The sequence below is a fragment of the Phalacrocorax carbo genome, chromosome 16 (assembly GCF_963921805.1).
Source record: "Phalacrocorax carbo chromosome 16, bPhaCar2.1, whole genome shotgun sequence".
NCBI lineage: Eukaryota > Metazoa > Chordata > Aves > Suliformes > Phalacrocoracidae > Phalacrocorax > Phalacrocorax carbo.
In genome coordinates this window covers 2,349,602-2,366,982 of record NC_087528.1, presented here as the reverse complement: position 1 = coordinate 2,366,982, position 17,381 = coordinate 2,349,602, and the positions used below count along the sequence as shown (strand labels likewise).

The 17,381-nt window shown below is 59.8% G+C and overlaps 1 protein-coding gene across 2 annotated transcripts; it reads right to left on the bottom strand.

The window, feature by feature from the left end:
* Positions 1 to 442: 442 nt before the first annotated feature.
* On the bottom strand, positions 443 to 17,367 carry XYLT2 (xylosyltransferase 2). 2 transcript variants are annotated; one of them, XM_064466873.1, is made up of 11 exons: positions 17,143 to 17,367; positions 7,740 to 8,211; positions 7,078 to 7,253; positions 6,543 to 6,745; positions 6,056 to 6,136; positions 5,678 to 5,894; positions 5,081 to 5,257; positions 3,920 to 4,182; positions 3,614 to 3,809; positions 2,945 to 3,278; positions 443 to 2,596 (listed from the first exon to the last, which is right to left on the bottom strand). In XM_064466873.1, exons 1-11 carry the CDS (start codon positions 17,350 to 17,352, stop codon positions 2,274 to 2,276), a joined length of 2,652 nt encoding a protein of 883 aa, XP_064322943.1. In that variant the 5' UTR covers positions 17,353 to 17,367; the 3' UTR covers positions 443 to 2,273. The 2 variants fall into 2 exon arrangements, with proteins under 2 accessions (XP_064322943.1, XP_064322944.1); XM_064466874.1 differs by lacking the exon at positions 17,143 to 17,367 and adding an exon at positions 14,007 to 14,141.
* Positions 17,368 to 17,381: the final 14 nt, after the last annotated feature.

Here is a 17,381-nt window from a genome sequence, read left to right as displayed (position 1 = left end):
GGGCTCGGCTGAGAGGGAACGGCCCCAGCGCTGCCCCCGCTCCCGGCGAGGGAAAGCGGGAGGCTCCTGCCTCACCCTCTGCTCCGGCCCGGCAGGCAGCGGGAGGGGCCCCTTCATTAGCTAATTGACATTATTAAGTGCTAATCTGAGCCGGCGGCACCTCCGGGGCACCCGCTGCCTCTGCGCAGAAAGCCAGGAGGGAACTCCCGGGTGCAAACATGAGCGGTAACCACGCTAAAAAACCCAACAGCTTGCTCTTGAGTCACACAGCACCCAAGGGAACAAGCCCACCCCTGCCCCAACACCCACCCAGCACAGGAGGGATTCACACCCTTCACCAGCAGCAGTGGAGGAGAACCCACCCGCCTCCAAGGCCTTTTGGAGGCCCAGCAGCTCCCCCACCCCTTCCAGCCCAAGCCGCAAAAACCCGACACACGGCACCGTAGAGATATAGATATATTTGTGGCGATGTTGCATATTTAAGACAACTTTACATCACGTCTCGGACACAGAGTTTTGGCGTCATCGCCCCCCCAGCCCCGCGGTGCCCTGCCGGGCAGCGGGCACAGGAGAGATGGGATGGGGCACCAGCAGGTACCTGCCCTCACGCGCCAACGCCTCCATCCATCTCCCTTCGGCCTGAGGAAGGAACACCACTTCAACAACACGCCTCTTGCGGCACCAGCATCCTTAAACCGTGAGCCCTGTCAGGCGGGGGGAGCTGCGGGCGCCGGCAGAGGGTGACGATGGCACAGATCTTTGGAGATGGCAAAGCCCGGCAGGCTCCTGCAGGCCCTGCCTTGCACGGAGGCGTCGGGCCCCGCGGGCTCCCAGTCGTCCCCAGCAGGCTGAAGGAGAGTTCCCGCTGCGGTCCCGCACGGAGCACATGAAGCTTCTTCACTGTGTGAAAACCAAACCCAGACTTCTCCGTGAAGCATCAGTCTTTGAGAAAGGAATGTCACAGGCAGCCCCCGAGCCTGGGAGGAGGGCGAGGAAAGGGGATGCTCCGCTGCACCCCTTCCCCAGAGGAGGCAGTGCCTCTTCCCTCCAGAGGAGGGGGAAGCAGAAGCAGCAGAGAGTGAATGGAACTAGCTGGACCTCATCTTGCCTCTTTGCTTTTTGGCTAGGGAAGCACAGCAGATCCCAAGAGCTTCTGCCAACTCAGAAGAAGAGGCCAAGGCAAGGGGCCGTGGCACAGGGCAGCCCTCCGGGCGCAGCAAGCTGCAGTCTCATCCGCAGCGGAACATCAGCCCCGGGGATGGCGTTTTGGCAGGGGACCGAGGCGTCCCTTTGCTGAAGCGGAGATGGAGGTGGTGGCATCTACAGCGGCTCGCTGGACCTGAAGCGTGAATTGAGCGCTCTCCCCGCTCGCCGTCGCACGCCAGCGCCTCCAAACGTTTGGCACAGTCGGGCAGCTGCCTCGGAGGGCAGGCAGCACCCCACGACCGACCCTGCCCCGGGGCGGGAGGGTGCGGTTCCCCAGCAGGGCATGGGGAAACAGCAAAATAATAACAACAATACTACTACTAAAAAAAAAATGTAAACAACCCAGCACCCTGTCCTGTAGCGCCAGGACACGCAAGAGAACAAGGGATGTTACAGTCTGAGGGGAGATGGAGACACAAGGACTTCCCGGCCAACACGGGGTCTCGTCTCTCTATTGCACTTTGCATCATATATATTTCTATATATATATATATATATTTATAAAAATACAAACTAAAGGGCTGGGATGGAGGGGATGAGATGCAAACCCCGGGCCAGCAGCAGCTCCATGCACATGGCAGGCTTCGACCCTTTCTTCTTCTGCCTGTTCCTAGAGCCCCCTACCAGCCCTCCCAGGGGGGCAGCCAGCAGCACAGGGCCTGATCCTGCAGGGATCCAGCCCGGGGCTGGGCAGGGTGCTGAGCTGGTCCAAAGCCTGCCCATCCGCCAGCCTTCCCTCTGCTGTCACCCCTCCCCGAGGCTCTGAGGCCTGCAGTAACAAACACACAGCTCTCCCCAGCCGCCAGAGCCATCCGTGCCCCCGGCACGCTCTCCCTGGCCAGCGAGTGCCTGTTCCTGGGGGAGGTGGGCAAGACCCGCCTCACACCTCCCCCTCCGCCCAAAATATCCCACGGGAGGAGGTTTTCCCCCTGCCTTCAGGTTCCTGTTCTCTCTTCCTCGAGTGACTATGGTGCAAATGGCACGGGGTGACATAGTCTGGAGACCTGCCCCACGCCAGTGACGGAGGATGCTCCTCGCTCCCAAGGCCGCCCCCCCAGCTGCTCCTGCTACCTCAGCCGCCCGTCAGCTTTGACGGGCCCCAGTTCCGATTTGGGGTCCGGGGAGAGGGAGCTCCAGGAGGTTTTGCTGCAGGTCTCCAGGGAGGTGCAAGCAGAGGAGCTGCCGCTGCAGATGTCCGCCACGGACCAGAAGGTGCCAATGGCACTGTCTGCCCAGTCCTCCAGTGCCTTGCCCGTCAGCTGCGCCTTCCGCACCGCGTCCTCCGCTGCCGCCTCAGAGTGTGGCAGGTTGAGGATCCCCCCCAGGCCCTGGAAGCTCTGCTCCGTGTACTCGTTGCGGGGAGGCCCGCCGTGCAGCCAGTTGCTGTCATCTGGGCAGGGCAGGGAGAGAAGAGAGATCAGCGGTGCAGCAACACCCCAGCACCCTGCCCTCCCTGCTGCCACCCACCCGCCCAGCAGGGCTCAGCACCCCGTCCCTTCTTAACCCCAGCCCTCCTCCAGCCCGAGGTGCTGCTGCAGGACTTAGGGACGGATCTGACCCACAAACAGGCTCTCCCCAGCTGCCCAGGGGCCCGGTTTGAGGACTCGCACAGGCAACGGGACGCCAGCGGGAAGGATGACTCCTGCCTTGTCACCAGCTACAGCCCAGAGAGGCCAACGCCTGGGGGGGCACCCGCAGGGAGCCCTCAACCCAGCCCCGAAGTCCAGAGCAACCTCACCTTTCCTGAGAGGCTGCTTGCGGTTGAAGGTCTGGGGCACCACCAGGAACTGGTTCTCCCCCAGTGGCTCCCAAAACTGGAGGAGGCGGATGGTCCAGACGCCGGGGCGCAGGGGCCGATTGAGGGGGGGCTTGTACTGGGTGAACTCTGCCTCAGCATCCACCGTGATGTCGTAGGAGGCAGCGATGACATAGGTGGGGTCGATCCACACCACGGTGGCTGTCAGGTTGGGGCCCCGCGACCACTTCTGCATGGCCACTGGCTCGTCAAAAGGCCCCATCAAGCCTCCAAAATTGCGGAAGAGCCTTTCCTTGGGGTCCCACTCCGTGCCCACCTGGAGGAATGCGAGGCATAAGCAGTGGGGTGCTGGCCAGGGAGATGCCATCAGCTCAGGTTTTGTAATTCACCTCCCTGAACCAGGGAAGGCATCAACTTCGGAGCCTGAAGCAATCCATGCCCCACCCTACATGGCTCTCCTGCCTGCCTGCACCATGCCAGTGCAAATCCAGCTGTGTGGTGCCTTCTGCAGCTGCAGGCATTGGGCGCTACAGCCTCAGCTCTGCCCTGAAAGATCCCCTTCAGGCCCTTTCCCCACCGATCAGTTCCACACCCCACACAGAAGCCCCGCTCCTGGAAGTGGGCGTTGTGAGGGCAACTCTCCCCGTTTACCTCAAGGTTTTGTAAGCGGTTTGCCTGCCCGCCATGACCCGCCAGCTTCAGAGCTCCTTGGGGCATCATCCACATCTCCAGGGACTCTGCCTGCCCAGTCGCCAAATTCTGCACTTCCTGCATCACCAGGTAACCCTGGAAACGGTCGTCATAGAAATATAAGTGCACGCTGGATGGGAAGCCCCGGGGCTCAAATCTGGAGAGAGACACACAGACGGAGAGGTTGCACAGAGCATCAGCATCCTCCCAGCACGAGATGCAGGCCACCACTCGGAGCCTGGCTCAAGCCCATAGCAAATACCCCACCTGCAGAGCTTGTCAGCCTTCCCTGCCGGCGTGGCTGCGGCTTTGCGGAGCCCCAGCCTGGAGAAGGCCGTGTAGAAGGTGAGAGTGACATCGCTGAGGCCGCTGAGCCCATCAACTCGGTCATAGACGTTCTCCCAGTACGCCTTCAGGGCCGGCGTGTTGGGGGGGTAGCTGCCATAGAGATGCGTGTCCAGGATCTCCAGCACCTCCTGATTCACCGTTGACTCAAACTTGCGGGCAAAGAAGGTGGGTCTGGAGAGTTGCTGGAAGAGCACAGGCATTTCTAACAGTGTCGGTGCAGCCCCTCTGCCCTCCCACCTGAGCGGGGCAGCCAGGAGGGAGACAGGCCAGAAAGAAACACGCTGGGACCTATCCTGTCCCCTTTGAGGGCACAGGCTAAGGAGCAGCAAAGTACTGCCAGCATCTACGTGGGATCCCCTATGGCAGGATCAGTGGGAGCATGCAGTACACTTCCTGGTAATGCAGATGGGTTCCCATCTCTCCCACTGCCTCCCCCCTTCTGTGCTCAGAAGCAGCCATGTGTCATCAAGCTCCTTTGCTGCAATCTCTGCATTCAGATGGGCTCCCACCCTGCAGAGCCGCTGCGGAGCCCTGCACGAGGCCTGGCTACGTGGCACAGCTCGCAGGATCAGGGCCCTGCACCACAGGACTGCTCGAAAATCCTGCTAACTTCTCTTTTCAGGGCTGGGTGTATCTCCCCCAAACCTCCCCCATTCAGTCTGTGTCCCTACTCACTGAGAGCATGAGAGACAGGTTGTCACAAGTTGTGTTTTGTCCTGCCAAAGAGGACAGCACTCTGGAGTGGTTCTACCGAAAAGGTATTTGCCCCAGGTGACAGGTCTTCAGGGAAAGAGCAGGAATATGGGAGAGGAGGTCTGGGAAGAGGAGCAGCATTGCAAGCAAAAGCCTGGCTGCTGAGCAGAACAGTCAGCATAATCCCACCGCCCGAGCATTTACAGACACGTCTATGCTGAGCCCCGTGGCGGCTGTGGAGCCAATGCTGCTCCTGTCCCTCGTGGGGCTGGGGTGAGGCTCATGTGGGCGTGCACAGCAGCTGGCATCGCACCCAGGGCTGCAGCCGCAGGGGAGCTCAGAGGGGAGAGAGACAGGAGGAGGAGGAGAAAGGAGGATCTTTTTCACCTGTAGCCGGAGGAAGTCCTGGGGTTTGAAGTCATTTGGGGAGCACCCGCACCAGTCGACTATGTGTTTATATTGGCACTTACAGCCCAGCTTCCGGTTCCAGTTGGTCACTCGGAGGTTGTTATCGACCAGTGTCTCGCAGGCGTGACTGTTCTCCAGGACCGTGTGGAAGAAGGACTGGGCATGGCAGAAGGGACAGGAGACCCCGTGGGGATGGAGGACAAATGGTTAAAGGAGACACACCCACCCCCCCAACTCACAGAGGAACAGGACAGGCTTCGACAGCTCCCAAACAGAAACTTCTCCCTTCTCCCAGCACAGGACAATGCTTAAGGGATGAGACTGTGCACCCACATGCGTCCTTACGTGGCCCAAAGAGGTGTCTGGCCCTAAAGCAGGGTTGAGTATGAACATGACCCTTGGCCTATCTGCTCCTCTCTCCCTTCTTTCATACCCAGGTCTGGACAAAAGGGAGGTGCAAAGCTGCCTGCACAAAGCGGTGCCCTTCACGGATACCCAGAGCAGGGATGAAGTGGGACAGAGATGTTAAGTACAGCCGGAAGAAAATCCAGCCCGTGCCCTGCAGGCAGCACCCACCTCGGCTGGCAGGAGCGTGTAGGTGTAGAACTGGCGCAGCTGGGACACCAGCTGGTCCTCGGCATAGACCACGTACTCCACAAAGCTGCGCGTCAGAGAGAACCAGTCGGAGCCCCCGTCCACCACGATGCCCTCGGGGATGTGGCGCTCACCCAGGCGCCACATGTGTGAGTCACACTCGTGGAACAGGCGGTCCAGGCCCTGCTTCTTGATAAACCTGGGCACAGGGACAAGGATGAGGGGTTTGGGGTGTCATCCACTTTGCTGGGTGCAGCTACATCCAGAACATTCCCCCCCTGCCCCAACTGTTTCAGTTTTTTTCTGAAATCCCGCCTTTTTCTGTCCCTCCAGCTCAGCACTGCCTCTTGCTGGGATTACCTGGCATTGTCTCGGCCATGAGACTTCAGGAAGTTCTTATCTCGGTATTTGGACAGGAACATCACCAGCTCCTCATTGGTCCTGAGGTGCAAATTAGAAAGCATTAGCAGCCCCTGGGGTAAAGCAGCCCAGTAAACTTTCACTCTGCAAGAGCCACCAGACGAAAAGAGCCTAAGGCTGCTTGGCAGGTGCTGACTCAAACCCTGGTCCCATCGCTGATGAGATACAGCTGTGGCCTTTCTGTTGTCTGGTGCCTCAGAGGCGCATTCCCCTGCAACACCCAGACCACAGGAAAAAAACAGCCTCCATGGTACTGGCTGGGCTCCTCTGCAGAGACAGGACCAGTCTGGCCTCAGAGCATCATCACCAGCACCTGTACAACCTCCAACCCCACCTTCCCTCAGCTCCCTGCCCCTCCCAAGGCTGCTGCAGCATCACGCAGCCTATACACCTCCACCGTCCTCCCCAGCCCCAGCCAGCTCCTCACCTTGTGGGGTAGTCAGTAGCGCTCAGGTTGATGAAAAAGTCCCAGGGCCACTCAGCCAGTTCCAGCAGGTCCTTCATGCTACGCAGGTACATCTTCAGCAGGCTGGCACCTCCCCAGATGGTCACCATGCGCCAGGGCGTCACGCGGATGTTGGGGTAGTGCCGGGCCAGCTCCACCGCCTCGCGATGGAGGTAGTTGGAGCGCTGCCAGGGAACACAGCTCACGGTCAGCAGTGAGCTCGTCTTCCCAGCACCTCCTTGCCGCCAGCCCGGGGCCAGCCCTTACAGCAGCCTCCGCAGGGAGGAAAGCAGCAAGACAAGCCTGCTCTGGGCAGGAGGGATAGATCCTGCTTTCCTGGGGTTGCAGAAATAGAGGTGGGATGGTCACAGCTCCACCGGCAACGAGGACAAGCCCTACCCAGCCACTTCCTCCAGCACGGTGGATGCTGTGTTTCCACTCCCCAGCTCTGCACACTGTCCCGGTGACCGATCCCAGCACTGCTAGCATCTCCCTTCCCCTCATCCCTCCTGCATACCTTGTCGACATGGATGTAGAAGAAGTGCTGCTGGTGGTACACAGCCTTGATGAGCCGCTTCAGCTGGCGAATGGCCCTGCCATGCACAACCAGCATGTAGGCGATGCGCACGGGCTTGCTCGGGGGTGCCTGCTGCAGCCGGCTCTCGTCCCACTGGATGACAGGGCTGACCTTGCCTGCGTGGGAAGGGAGAGGGCTGTTAGCCTCCCCTGGCCTTGGCACCCACTGCCCCACCACCCAGAGCTCCTGATAAACCAGGGAGACCTGAGCAAGGGGGGAGACAGCAGGGAAGAGCTCAGCCTCAGGCAAACCCCGTCACGCTGCAGTGCCAGGACATGGTGGCAGACGCAGCCCCTTGCGTTGAATTGACAGGGCTGCATTGGGAAAGGGGGAGGGGGGAGCATCCCTCAAAACAGCACATGCAGCTGGGCCTGGCTCTGACCTCTGCAAGCACCACAGGCTGAGATGAACAACCCAGCTTAAGGAGGCTGGCGCAGCTTTGATTGGATTACAGAGGCAGCAGTAATCTGGGAATCAGTGACAGATTGATGCTGCTTTTCGCCAGGTGAGACAGTTTGGTGACATAAGGAAGGTGGCCCACGCGCCTGGCTGGGATGTTGCCGATGCCCCAGGGTGACCAGGAGCACCCCAGCAGGACTCACCCGAGAGCTGGCAGTGGCGAGGCACAGACTGGGGCATGAGGCTGCCAGCCCGGTGCAGGCACACCACGTTGGCGATCTCCTGTTGGCACTGCTTGCTGCTGGCCCGGGCCAGTGCCGAGAGCGCATCTTTGCCCGTGATTTCGCACTTGGGGGTGAAGCTGTTCTCAGTGGGCTGGGGAGCCCCCTCCACACTGCCCGTGTCTCCCTGCTGGAAGACAGCCAGCTGGGCCTCCCCGCGCGGCTCCGTCAGGTTCCTCCGGTTGGAGGAGTCCGGTGCGACCGGCAGCCTCCGGCCCGGTTTGTGTCTCGCCGTGACAGCTCTCACCACCTTGGACACCAGCGCCCCGGGGCTGTCCGGCCGTCCCCGCCATCGCCCGTGCTTCCGGCTGGTGCTGCCCCGGCGTCCGGCAGAGCTGTCCGAGTCCTTGGAGCCGTCACTGCTCTCAGGCAACCTGGCTTTTTTCTGCCGCTCCTGTTTCAGTTCCAGGTGGATGCAGAATAGAGGACAGACAGCATTAACTCAGACCTGCTTTCCCCCGGCCCTGCCAACGTGCTCCCCAGAACATCCCTGTCCCCAGCACTCAGTGCTCCCAGTCCACGCAGCAACACGCGAGGTGCTCCAGGAGCATCCACCATGCAGCAAAGGATTCCATTACACCACCCCTCTGCCACCTAAAACCCCAGGCTGAGACCTCACAGCACCTCCTTGCACAGTCCTATGCCCCCCTCAGGGGACACCCCTCTGTACGCCAGCAAGGGAGACCCCGACCCACAGACCCTGTGGTCACAGCACCCCAGATGCACAAAGAGGGTCTTGCTCTCTGCTGTCAGGCTCACCACAAGACTAAACAGCCAAGGTCAGTTGTGTCTGCACCAGCCACCCTCGGGGGTCCTGCCTGGGCAGGGACACCCTGGACGGCTGCTCTGGCTGGCTGTGGTTATTTTACTGGGAAGCAAACGGACCAGTTCCTCCCTGCCAAGATCTCACTGTGAGCCCAAGCCCAGCACATCTGTCTGGGAGCCAGGGTCCCAGGCAGCCACCGCTGCACACTCTGGGGCTAAAAGCACCGGAGAGGCATCAAACGAGCCCATGGTCCCTTCCCTGGGCCCCGGCTCCCTGTGCTGGGGCAGTCACTGCGATTGCCAGGTTCTCTAGAAATCCCTTTAACAAACTCTCCCACCGAGCCAAGCTGATGTGTAAAAGGAACAGTTAATTACGCTTCATTACCTGCGCCAGGCTGGCTGATGAGCAGCGTCAGCCTTGGGGAAAGCAGAGAGTTGGGAAGTTTGGATGCCCATGAGAGCCATGCTCATTGGAAAGCACTCTCCCAGCGAGTTGTGCCCATGGGCTGGGGCCGTACACCCCCAGCCATTGCAGGTGCTCCCAGCAGGCAGGCAGGAGGCAGCTGCTTGCTCCAGCCAGGCCTCCCAGGGCTATCTCACAACCTCCTCAAAACCCTGCCTGCCCAGCCACTGCGGTGGGCACCATGGGAGGCAGCAAGCGTATCAGGGGCTACTCCTGGGCAGCAGCACCTTCTGAGGATGGGCAGATGCCTCACAAGGACAGCAGGACCAAATTAGCCCCCTGCACAAGCCCCCACTGTGGGCACAGCTGCTGGGAAGGCCACAGCCAGGAGAAACCACACCATACAAAGGCTGGAAAAAGCATCTGGCAAGATCTGCCTGCTCTGGCGTCCCTGAACTACCCATGCTGTCGCGGCATAGCCTGCAAACCATGGCAATCCAGGAAGGGGCCATGCCACTGCTTAACTTCTGAGGTGTTGGCGTCAGCAAGGATCAGCCGGGCCCCCTTCCGCCCAGACGGGCATCGCAGGCGGCCCGAGACAGGCGGTGAGCCGTTCATTAGTTACCACGCAGCACCATCTGTTCAAGAGTTATAAGCCCGTTTTCTCTGCCGAGCATCACAGGAGAGAGGAGTCAGGAGGCGAAAAACAAAAAGAGAGTTTATTCCTTGGGCTCAACCCTGTTCCTGCAGGAAGGGACCCACTGGCCCTGTTCACACCCTCCACTCCCCAACACACCTGGCTCTGGGGACAGCCACCACGTGATGCCCACCCTGGGTTACATTCCCGCTGTCCCCCTGGAAGGAGCCCAGTTCCCAGTTCGCAAGCATGCCCAGCTGCCTTCCCCAGTGGGGAAGTCATTAGAAGCATCACCAGCCCTCTGGAGCTGCCAGCTAACGAACTCAATGGCTTCTAATTATTGCAGCACAACAGAGCGATCCCTCCACCCCAGGCTGGCAGGGAACGACTCCAGACACATTGCTCTGCTTTATTTAAGGCTAATGCACAGGACTTTTGGGGATGCTCCTCGTTCCCCTCCTCCCAACACACACAGATGACTCCAGGCACCAGTCAGAGGTCACTTCTCCCATCCTCCCACCCCCAATGTGACACTGCTGTCCCCACAGTGCCATGGAGCTGTGGGTCAGGTATCTACCTGCACCCTATCCGACTGTGCCAACATCTCCAAGCTCTGCCATTGTGAGGAGCAGACCTAATAGCACCTGGTGTCCTGCAGGATTCCCCCTCTGATCCATTGACTCCAGTGTCTACCACATACAAGCACTCATCAGGCAAAACCAGTGCCAAAAAGTTCCAAAGTCACCAGAAGAATCCAGATGCTTGATTGCCAATTGCAATCAATTAAACCTTAACCTTAATTAAACCTTAAACCTCACAATTAAAATGGCTGGAGACAGCCCCTAAAAACAAGCTCTTTGGGGGAAAAAATAAAAATCAAGGAATCTCAGCAAAACTAGAAGAGAAGATATTTCGTAGGAATATTTCTTTGGCAGCCGCAGGACATGGAGGACACCAACACACAGGCCCCAGAGAGGTGCTGCCTCCTACCTGGAAAGAGGAAGATGGGAGGTAACGCAGGGGAAGATGTGGCTGGGCTAAAACACTTCTCCCAAGTGACAGATCCTCTTCTCCACCCACAAGGATACTTTGCAGTTTGCATCCTCCTGGTGCCAGCTCCACTGCGGACCAAGTACTCCGGGAAGCTCCTGCACTCGCCCAGGAGCCGTCGGTGTCACCACGATGGAGGCAGGATTGCTCTGGTCCCTCAGGCTCCCACCTTTGTGCGCAGAAAGGCTTGTGCTGTCTGCTGCAGGGATGCTGTCAGCAAAGGCTTAGGTACTGATGGGAGCTCATCTCCCACCTGTCAGTCTGGACAGGGATTGTGGTGTTTGATCCCAGTGGAACAAGGTAATTTGGCTTCCTAGAGGTAGGAAGCTCAGTGTTGAGCTGGGTGGATGGAGACTGATCCAACCTCTTTTGGTCTGCATGCCATAAAGCATCTGTTTGGTGAATAAAGGGAGGGACCCTGACATCGGGCTTGCAAAGCGAAGCGACATAATCCAAGCAGCATGGCCCTCTCACGCAGGGCTGGGCTGGTGGCTCCGGTGTGGATGGAGAGTACTCGCAGGGTGGTGAGCAGTCCGTGCTGCTGGTGCCAGATGGGTTACAACCTGCTGTGGTGAAGGGCAAAGATCCTCCCTCAGCCTCTGCTCAGCTCATACAAGGGAGCCACTTGGGAGGGTGCCTGCCAAGCAGGGGAAACTCTTCCCTCCCCTATGAAGGGAAGAAAAGGAAACCAGCGGGCTTTGAAGAACCAAGCAGGACAGGGAAAGGGGCTGCCACCAGCAGAGATCAGAGTGGCCCTTTCGGGAATACCTGGGCAGCGCAGGCAGCTGCCAAACCAAGGCCGAGGGCTGCAGCACAGCCTCCAAGCGCTGCAGGTGCCCAGGCTGAAGGTGCTGGTCCAGCAGGGAAGGCAAGTTCACCCAACTCCAGACGCTCCATGGCGTTTGTAGGACTCAAGTCTCATTTTTGCTCTCTACGAGTCGCAGCCCGTTCATGTGGGGACGAGCCAGGTTAGAGCTGTGTCCATTAATGGGAAGAAGCCATTTACTCTGGCAATTAAGAGATCCCAAGGTTCCCCAAATCCTTCCATGCCTGCAAGGTCATGCTCTCCTGGGAGGGTTCCTCCAGCTTTACCAGAAATGCCCCTGGGGAATGGCGGCTCCTCCAGGTCTGGCCAAAATCAGAAGCTGCAGGAGGGCACAGAAACCAAGAGCTTTCCCATTTTGTAGGAAATAAAAGGTTAATTGGACTTTTCCCAGCTTGCTAATGGGTTTCGGCTGTCTGTAAATTTCAGGATGGTTCTTGCCTTCTCCAAAGAGATTTGTCTGTTCCCAAGCCCTGGAGTCAGGGCTGCTGGTGGCAAACCATCCCCTCTCCAGGCAGAGGGGACTCACGGCCAAGCCTGTCAGCTGCCCAGCTCAGTTTTGGGAACAGACCTGGGGAAACCTGGCAAGGACCGAGGCCGTGCAGGACAAGAGAGGAGAAAAGCAGATGAGCGGTGCAGGACAGTGCAGAGAGGGAAGGAGAAGCCAGGACAGGTGAAGCGATTTGATCATGGTCACAGGAAAGGGGAAGTCGGGCACTCCTGGATGCCAGATCAGTCTGCTCGCAGGCTACCAGTGCCTCCGGATCACAGGCAACTCTGCTTCTCCACTCCTTGCAGAGTTTATTCCCTGGCTCTGTTTTGGTGGCGGGCAAACAGCAGCACACAAGAATGCTCACAGCCGTTCCTGATGTCCCAAGAGGAGGCCTGGGGCTGGGAATTAATCCGCTGAGTAGGTAGTCACCTTAGAGACCTTCCCCCCTGCAAGGGGCTGCCCAGTTCCCCTCCTCACCTCTTCACTCTAAGGGAAAACTTTCTAGTCCTATGAAAAGACCTGCCGACCACGGGGTTATCCTCCACACCAGGGAGGCACCTGATAATGGGGAGGGGAAGCTCTCAGCCCTCCAGAGATCCCCCACCTCTCACGTCACGGCCACTGGCTTTGCTCTGCCACAGCTACTGTGTTCACCACACACCTGCCCCTGCACAGCTCCCCGCACAATATCCCTACCAAACCTGGCTTCAGCATCACCCTGGGGCTTGTTGGCAGCCTGCAGAAAGACTCTACAGCCCCTGGAGCAAAAGGGTCCTGCACAAGATGAGGGGCTCTGGTGCCACACCAGAATTCACCGAGGAAGCCCATACAGGGACTCTCAGCCCTCCCCAGTGCTCTCGGAGAAAGCAGCATCAGCCACCGGTCCAGCCAGATGCAGCAGGCCTGGACGTGGTCCAGACAGCTCACAACAAATAAATAACTTCAAATAAGCAACCCAGAGGTGAAGAGCTCTGTTTGAAGATGGCAGCAGCATTCTCCAGAGGCCTGGTCCTCCTCGACACCAATTCCATGTCTGCCTTTGGGCAAACACCTTCGCCAGCCCATGCCTCAGTTTCCCCACATGTAAAAAACAGGTGACACCTTTTGCCTTAGCAGAGTGTTCTGGTATGAAGACAACAGGTGACTGCAAAGGTCCTTGTACCCTCGCACTTCGCAGGGACATCCCTGATCGGTCCAGCCAAACAAGCTGCCACAAACTTCCTGAGCTGCTGTGTGTGCTCTCCCCAGCCCTCTGAATTACTGCGTGTTTTCATATTTCTCTGGCTCAAGTATCACCAGGCCTAGCTTCCCACAAGGTCTCCCAAACCAGAGAGAAGTGCGAGACCCCCAGTGACCTTCCATGCTCCCCCCCATGCCAGACCCCAACAGACCCCCCCGGGCCACAGGGTCCCTTTCTCAGGTGCTGCAACCCCACGCTGCTGCAGCAGGAGCCCCTTCGCAGCCCACGGCCTGCTGCCTGCCCCACAGCGGCCTGTGGGATGCCCACCCACCCCAGGGACCCCGCCAGCCCCACAGAGACACCCTGGGGGGAGGGGGCCACCCCCTTGACATCCCTTCCCAGCTCCAGAGCAAGGGATGCTCCCTCCCAAGACCCTCCCCCTTCGAGACCCCCCTCCCAGCGCACAACACCTTCCTACGACCACCCCCCCGGGCCTCCCACCCACCTCAAGCCCCTCACGGCCTCCCCCGTCCCCCCCTCAGCCCCTTCACCGCCCCCCCACCCCCCTTATCACCCCTCCAGCCCCCTCAGTCCCCTTTTCGATCCCCTTCCCCCCTTATCGCCCCCCCAGACCCCTCAGCACCTCCCTGCCCTCCTCAGCACCCCCCAGCCCCCCCGCCCCCTTATCTCCCCCCTACCCGCCTCAGCGCCCCCCCCAGCTCCCCCTCACAGCCCCCTTATCGCCCCCAGCCCGCCCGTCCCCTCAGCGCCCCCTCAGCCCCCGCCGGCAGGCCCCGGGCCGCCGCTCCGCCCCGCTCCGGCCTCCCCCGCGGCTCACCTCTGCCGGGCCCTCCTCGTCGAGGCCGACGGAGGTCCAGAGGACGAAGCCCTGGAGCAAGAGGATGGCGAGCGCCGTGGCCAGCGCCAGCCGGTACCGCCGCGCCAGCTTCCGCGCCCGCCCGCTGGCCACCATGGTCAGGGCCGCTGCGCCGCGGCAGGGCGGGCTGCGCCGGCGCGCGCCTCCCGGGGCGGGGCGGGGCGGGGCGGGGCCGCGGGGCGCGCGCGCGCCCTGCGTGCGCGGCTCTGCGGGTGTCCGCGCGTGTCCGCGCGAGCGTTCCCGCGGGCGGCTGCGGGCGGGGCGTGCGTGTGGTGGTGCATCACGTGCACGCGAGGCGTGCGGGCGGTGGCGCGGGGTGTGCGGGTGGTGGCGCGCCGCGTGCCAGCGGGGCGTGCGGGTGGTTGTGCACTGCGTGCACCCGCGGTGTGCGGGTGGTTGTGCGGGGTGGTTGTGTGGTTGTGCATCGCGTGCGAGCGGGGTGTGCGTGTGGCTGTGCATCGCAGTTGAGTGGGCTGTGCGTGTGGCAGTGCATCGCGTGCCAGCAGGGCGTGCATGTAGTTGCACATTCCGTGCAAGCAGGGTGTCCGTGTGGTTGTGCATCGTGCTAGTGCATTGCGTGTAAATGGGGTGTGCGTATGGTTGTGCATCATGTGCAAGCAGGGTGTGGGTGTGGTTGCGTGTTGCAAGCAAATGGGGTGTGCACGTGCTTGTGCATTGTGTATGAATGGGGTGTGCGTGTGGCTGTGTGTCATGCAGAAACAGGATGTGCTTGTGGTTGTATGTTGTGTGCATGCGGTTGTGTGGGGTCTGTGTCACGTGCAGGCAGGGTGTGCATGTGGTTGTGCCTTGCATGCAAGCAGGGTGTGCACATGGTTGTGCGGGGGACGTGTGGTGCATTGGATGTGAGTTGGGAGTGCATGTGGTTGTGCATTGTGTGTGAGGGGGGCGTGCGTGTGGTTGTGTGTCGCATACAAGAGGGTGTGCATGTGCTTGTGAGAAGCACAGTGTGGATGGGCGCTCCAGGGTACGTGTGCGCTCATGCGTGCACGCTGGGGTATGTACAGGAACGTGCGCGCTGCAGTGTGTGCCTGTCCCTGCTGGGTGTCTGCAAGTGTACACACACTGGTGTGCACACGTGCAGGTATGTGTGCATGCTGGGATGTGCACATACACGTTCACATGTACTGGTGTGTGCCGATGTGCCTCGGGGGTGTGTACACGTGCATGTTGTGGGCAGTATGTACATGCACGTGTGTGCACGGGTGTATATATAAGCATGTGCGTGCACTGGGGTGTAGGGCTGTGCATGAAGTGGAGAGTACACGGTGGTGTACGGGCACACGCCTGTGAGCACAGGGGTGTGTGCACAGGCACATACATGTGCACGGGGGCACCTCCATGTGTGTGAAGGTGCTGGGTGCCTCCCATGCAGGAGCCTGCTCTGTGCCAGCCATGGGTGCCAGGTTCCCCAGTTCCCTTGCAGTCGGTTATGGGGCTGGGCGCAGGTCCCGGTGCCCTTGCTGGGTGCTCGCGGCTCTGCTGCTGCCTGCAGGCAGCGTGCAAAGGCCTTGCTCAGCCTCAGGGAGTCCCCCAGCCCCGTGACGCTGCTCGGGGGCTCTCAGCAGTGAGAGGTATTGCCAGCTCCTCCCCACTGGCAGAGAAGACTTTCTGGGTGCCCAGGGGTGAGTGCCAAGTTTGCTGCTGCCCCAGGGCCACTGGGTTGTCAGAGCGAGAGCAGCAGGAAAGGCTTGCATGAAGGTGTGGCACGGCAGGGGCTTCTGCACAAACCCATCCTGCTGCCCAGCTTGCTTTAAGGCAAAAACTCCCACCCCATTCCTGTTTCTGCTGCAATAAAACCTGAAAAGATTCAAAACCTCTTCCAGGACACCCAGCCAGCAACAGCAGCTCCGAGCAAGCTCCCAGGGTGGCTGCAGGCAGCAGAAGTGCCCCAGGATGGAACCCAGGTGCCAGTGGCAGACCCTTGCCACAGCTTTGCCAGCTGCCCCCCGCCTTCCTCCCGTAAAAGCAGCTGTGGAGGAAGTATTTCACATGGGGAAATGGGAAGCAGCGCCTGGCTGGTGACAGCAGCCCGGAGCTGCAGGAGGGCTGTGCAGCCTGCAGAGCCCCGCTGGGGCTTCCCCTTGTACAAGAGCAATTTAGTCTGTGCCTGTAAAGACAGGGAGCTGCAGGACCGCCTCGGCATCTCCACACTGGCAGGGAAAGGCTCAGCGCATGCGACGGTGGGACCTCCCTGCATATAACAAACGGGCAGCCTGCTTCAGAAGGAGCCTTGCATGCCCCATCCCTGGGCAGACTGCAGTGACAGGGCCGGGAGCGAGCGTGGCCACAGCTCTGCCCAGCACTGCTCTCTCATGGGAGCTTTGACCAATCCATGAGTGAGGCTCAAGCCAGAAAACGCATGGCTTGTTAATAAAAAAGGACAAAAACTTCATCTTCCATCCTCTGCTAGAAGAGGTTTGTTCTTCCCTGTGTTATTTCCCCATTCAAGCTTGCCGCCTTGCAAGGCGCAAGAGGCAAATCACAGTTTAACGGTATTTAGAGGCTGTTGAGCAAAACCAAGCCAGTTGCTCCCACAGCCTGTCATTCTGCAGCTTGCCAGGTAGCATGAGCCATTTGGGAAGCAGCTGGACAACTCCAGGGGTGCAAGTGCTGTGCTCCCCCTCACCAGCTTCTCAGCCAGGGTTCCTGCCCCAGCACATGTCCCTGGGGAAGGGCAGGCAGCGAGCCCCAGGCTTTCTGATGGAGAGAAAGGAGGGAAGAGCTCCAAGAATAGATGGAGGTGCTTCCCAAACCCTGCCCTCCACCCCAGACAAGCAGGAGCAGAAAGCTGGGTGCACCCCTAGTTCACGGTGGAGGGGGGTAAAGCATGTGACTCCAGCCAGCAGGACCCCAGATAATTCCCCTGCCCTGCATTAGACCTGCCACTCATCTAACACTCAAGTTCCTACCAGATCATGACCAAACCCATTTATTACAGGAATTATTTAAACTCAATTATTGCACAGCTTCCTTAAAAAAACTACCAGGCAGCAACAAGCACACCCGAGCCCCAGCACAGGCTCTTCTACCAGCCCAGAGCCAAACAAAGCCCAAATTGCAGAAGACAAACACCTACCTCCTGCCCAGAGAGCCAAACACCCCAGCCTGGCTGCCCTGGGATTTGTAGCCCTGCAGCTCTGCCTCCTTTGCTCTCCTGCTGCCTGGGGGCATAAAAGCAGGGCTGGCAGCAGCACCCCACCTCCTCAGCGAGGGCTCTGTGCTTGGCTGCTTTCCTGGTCTCCCCTTTCTTAAAAATCTTGCTGTGGCAGGAGTAGAAGAAAAGCATCTTCTCTGCTTGGATTGTCCTGCCTGCTC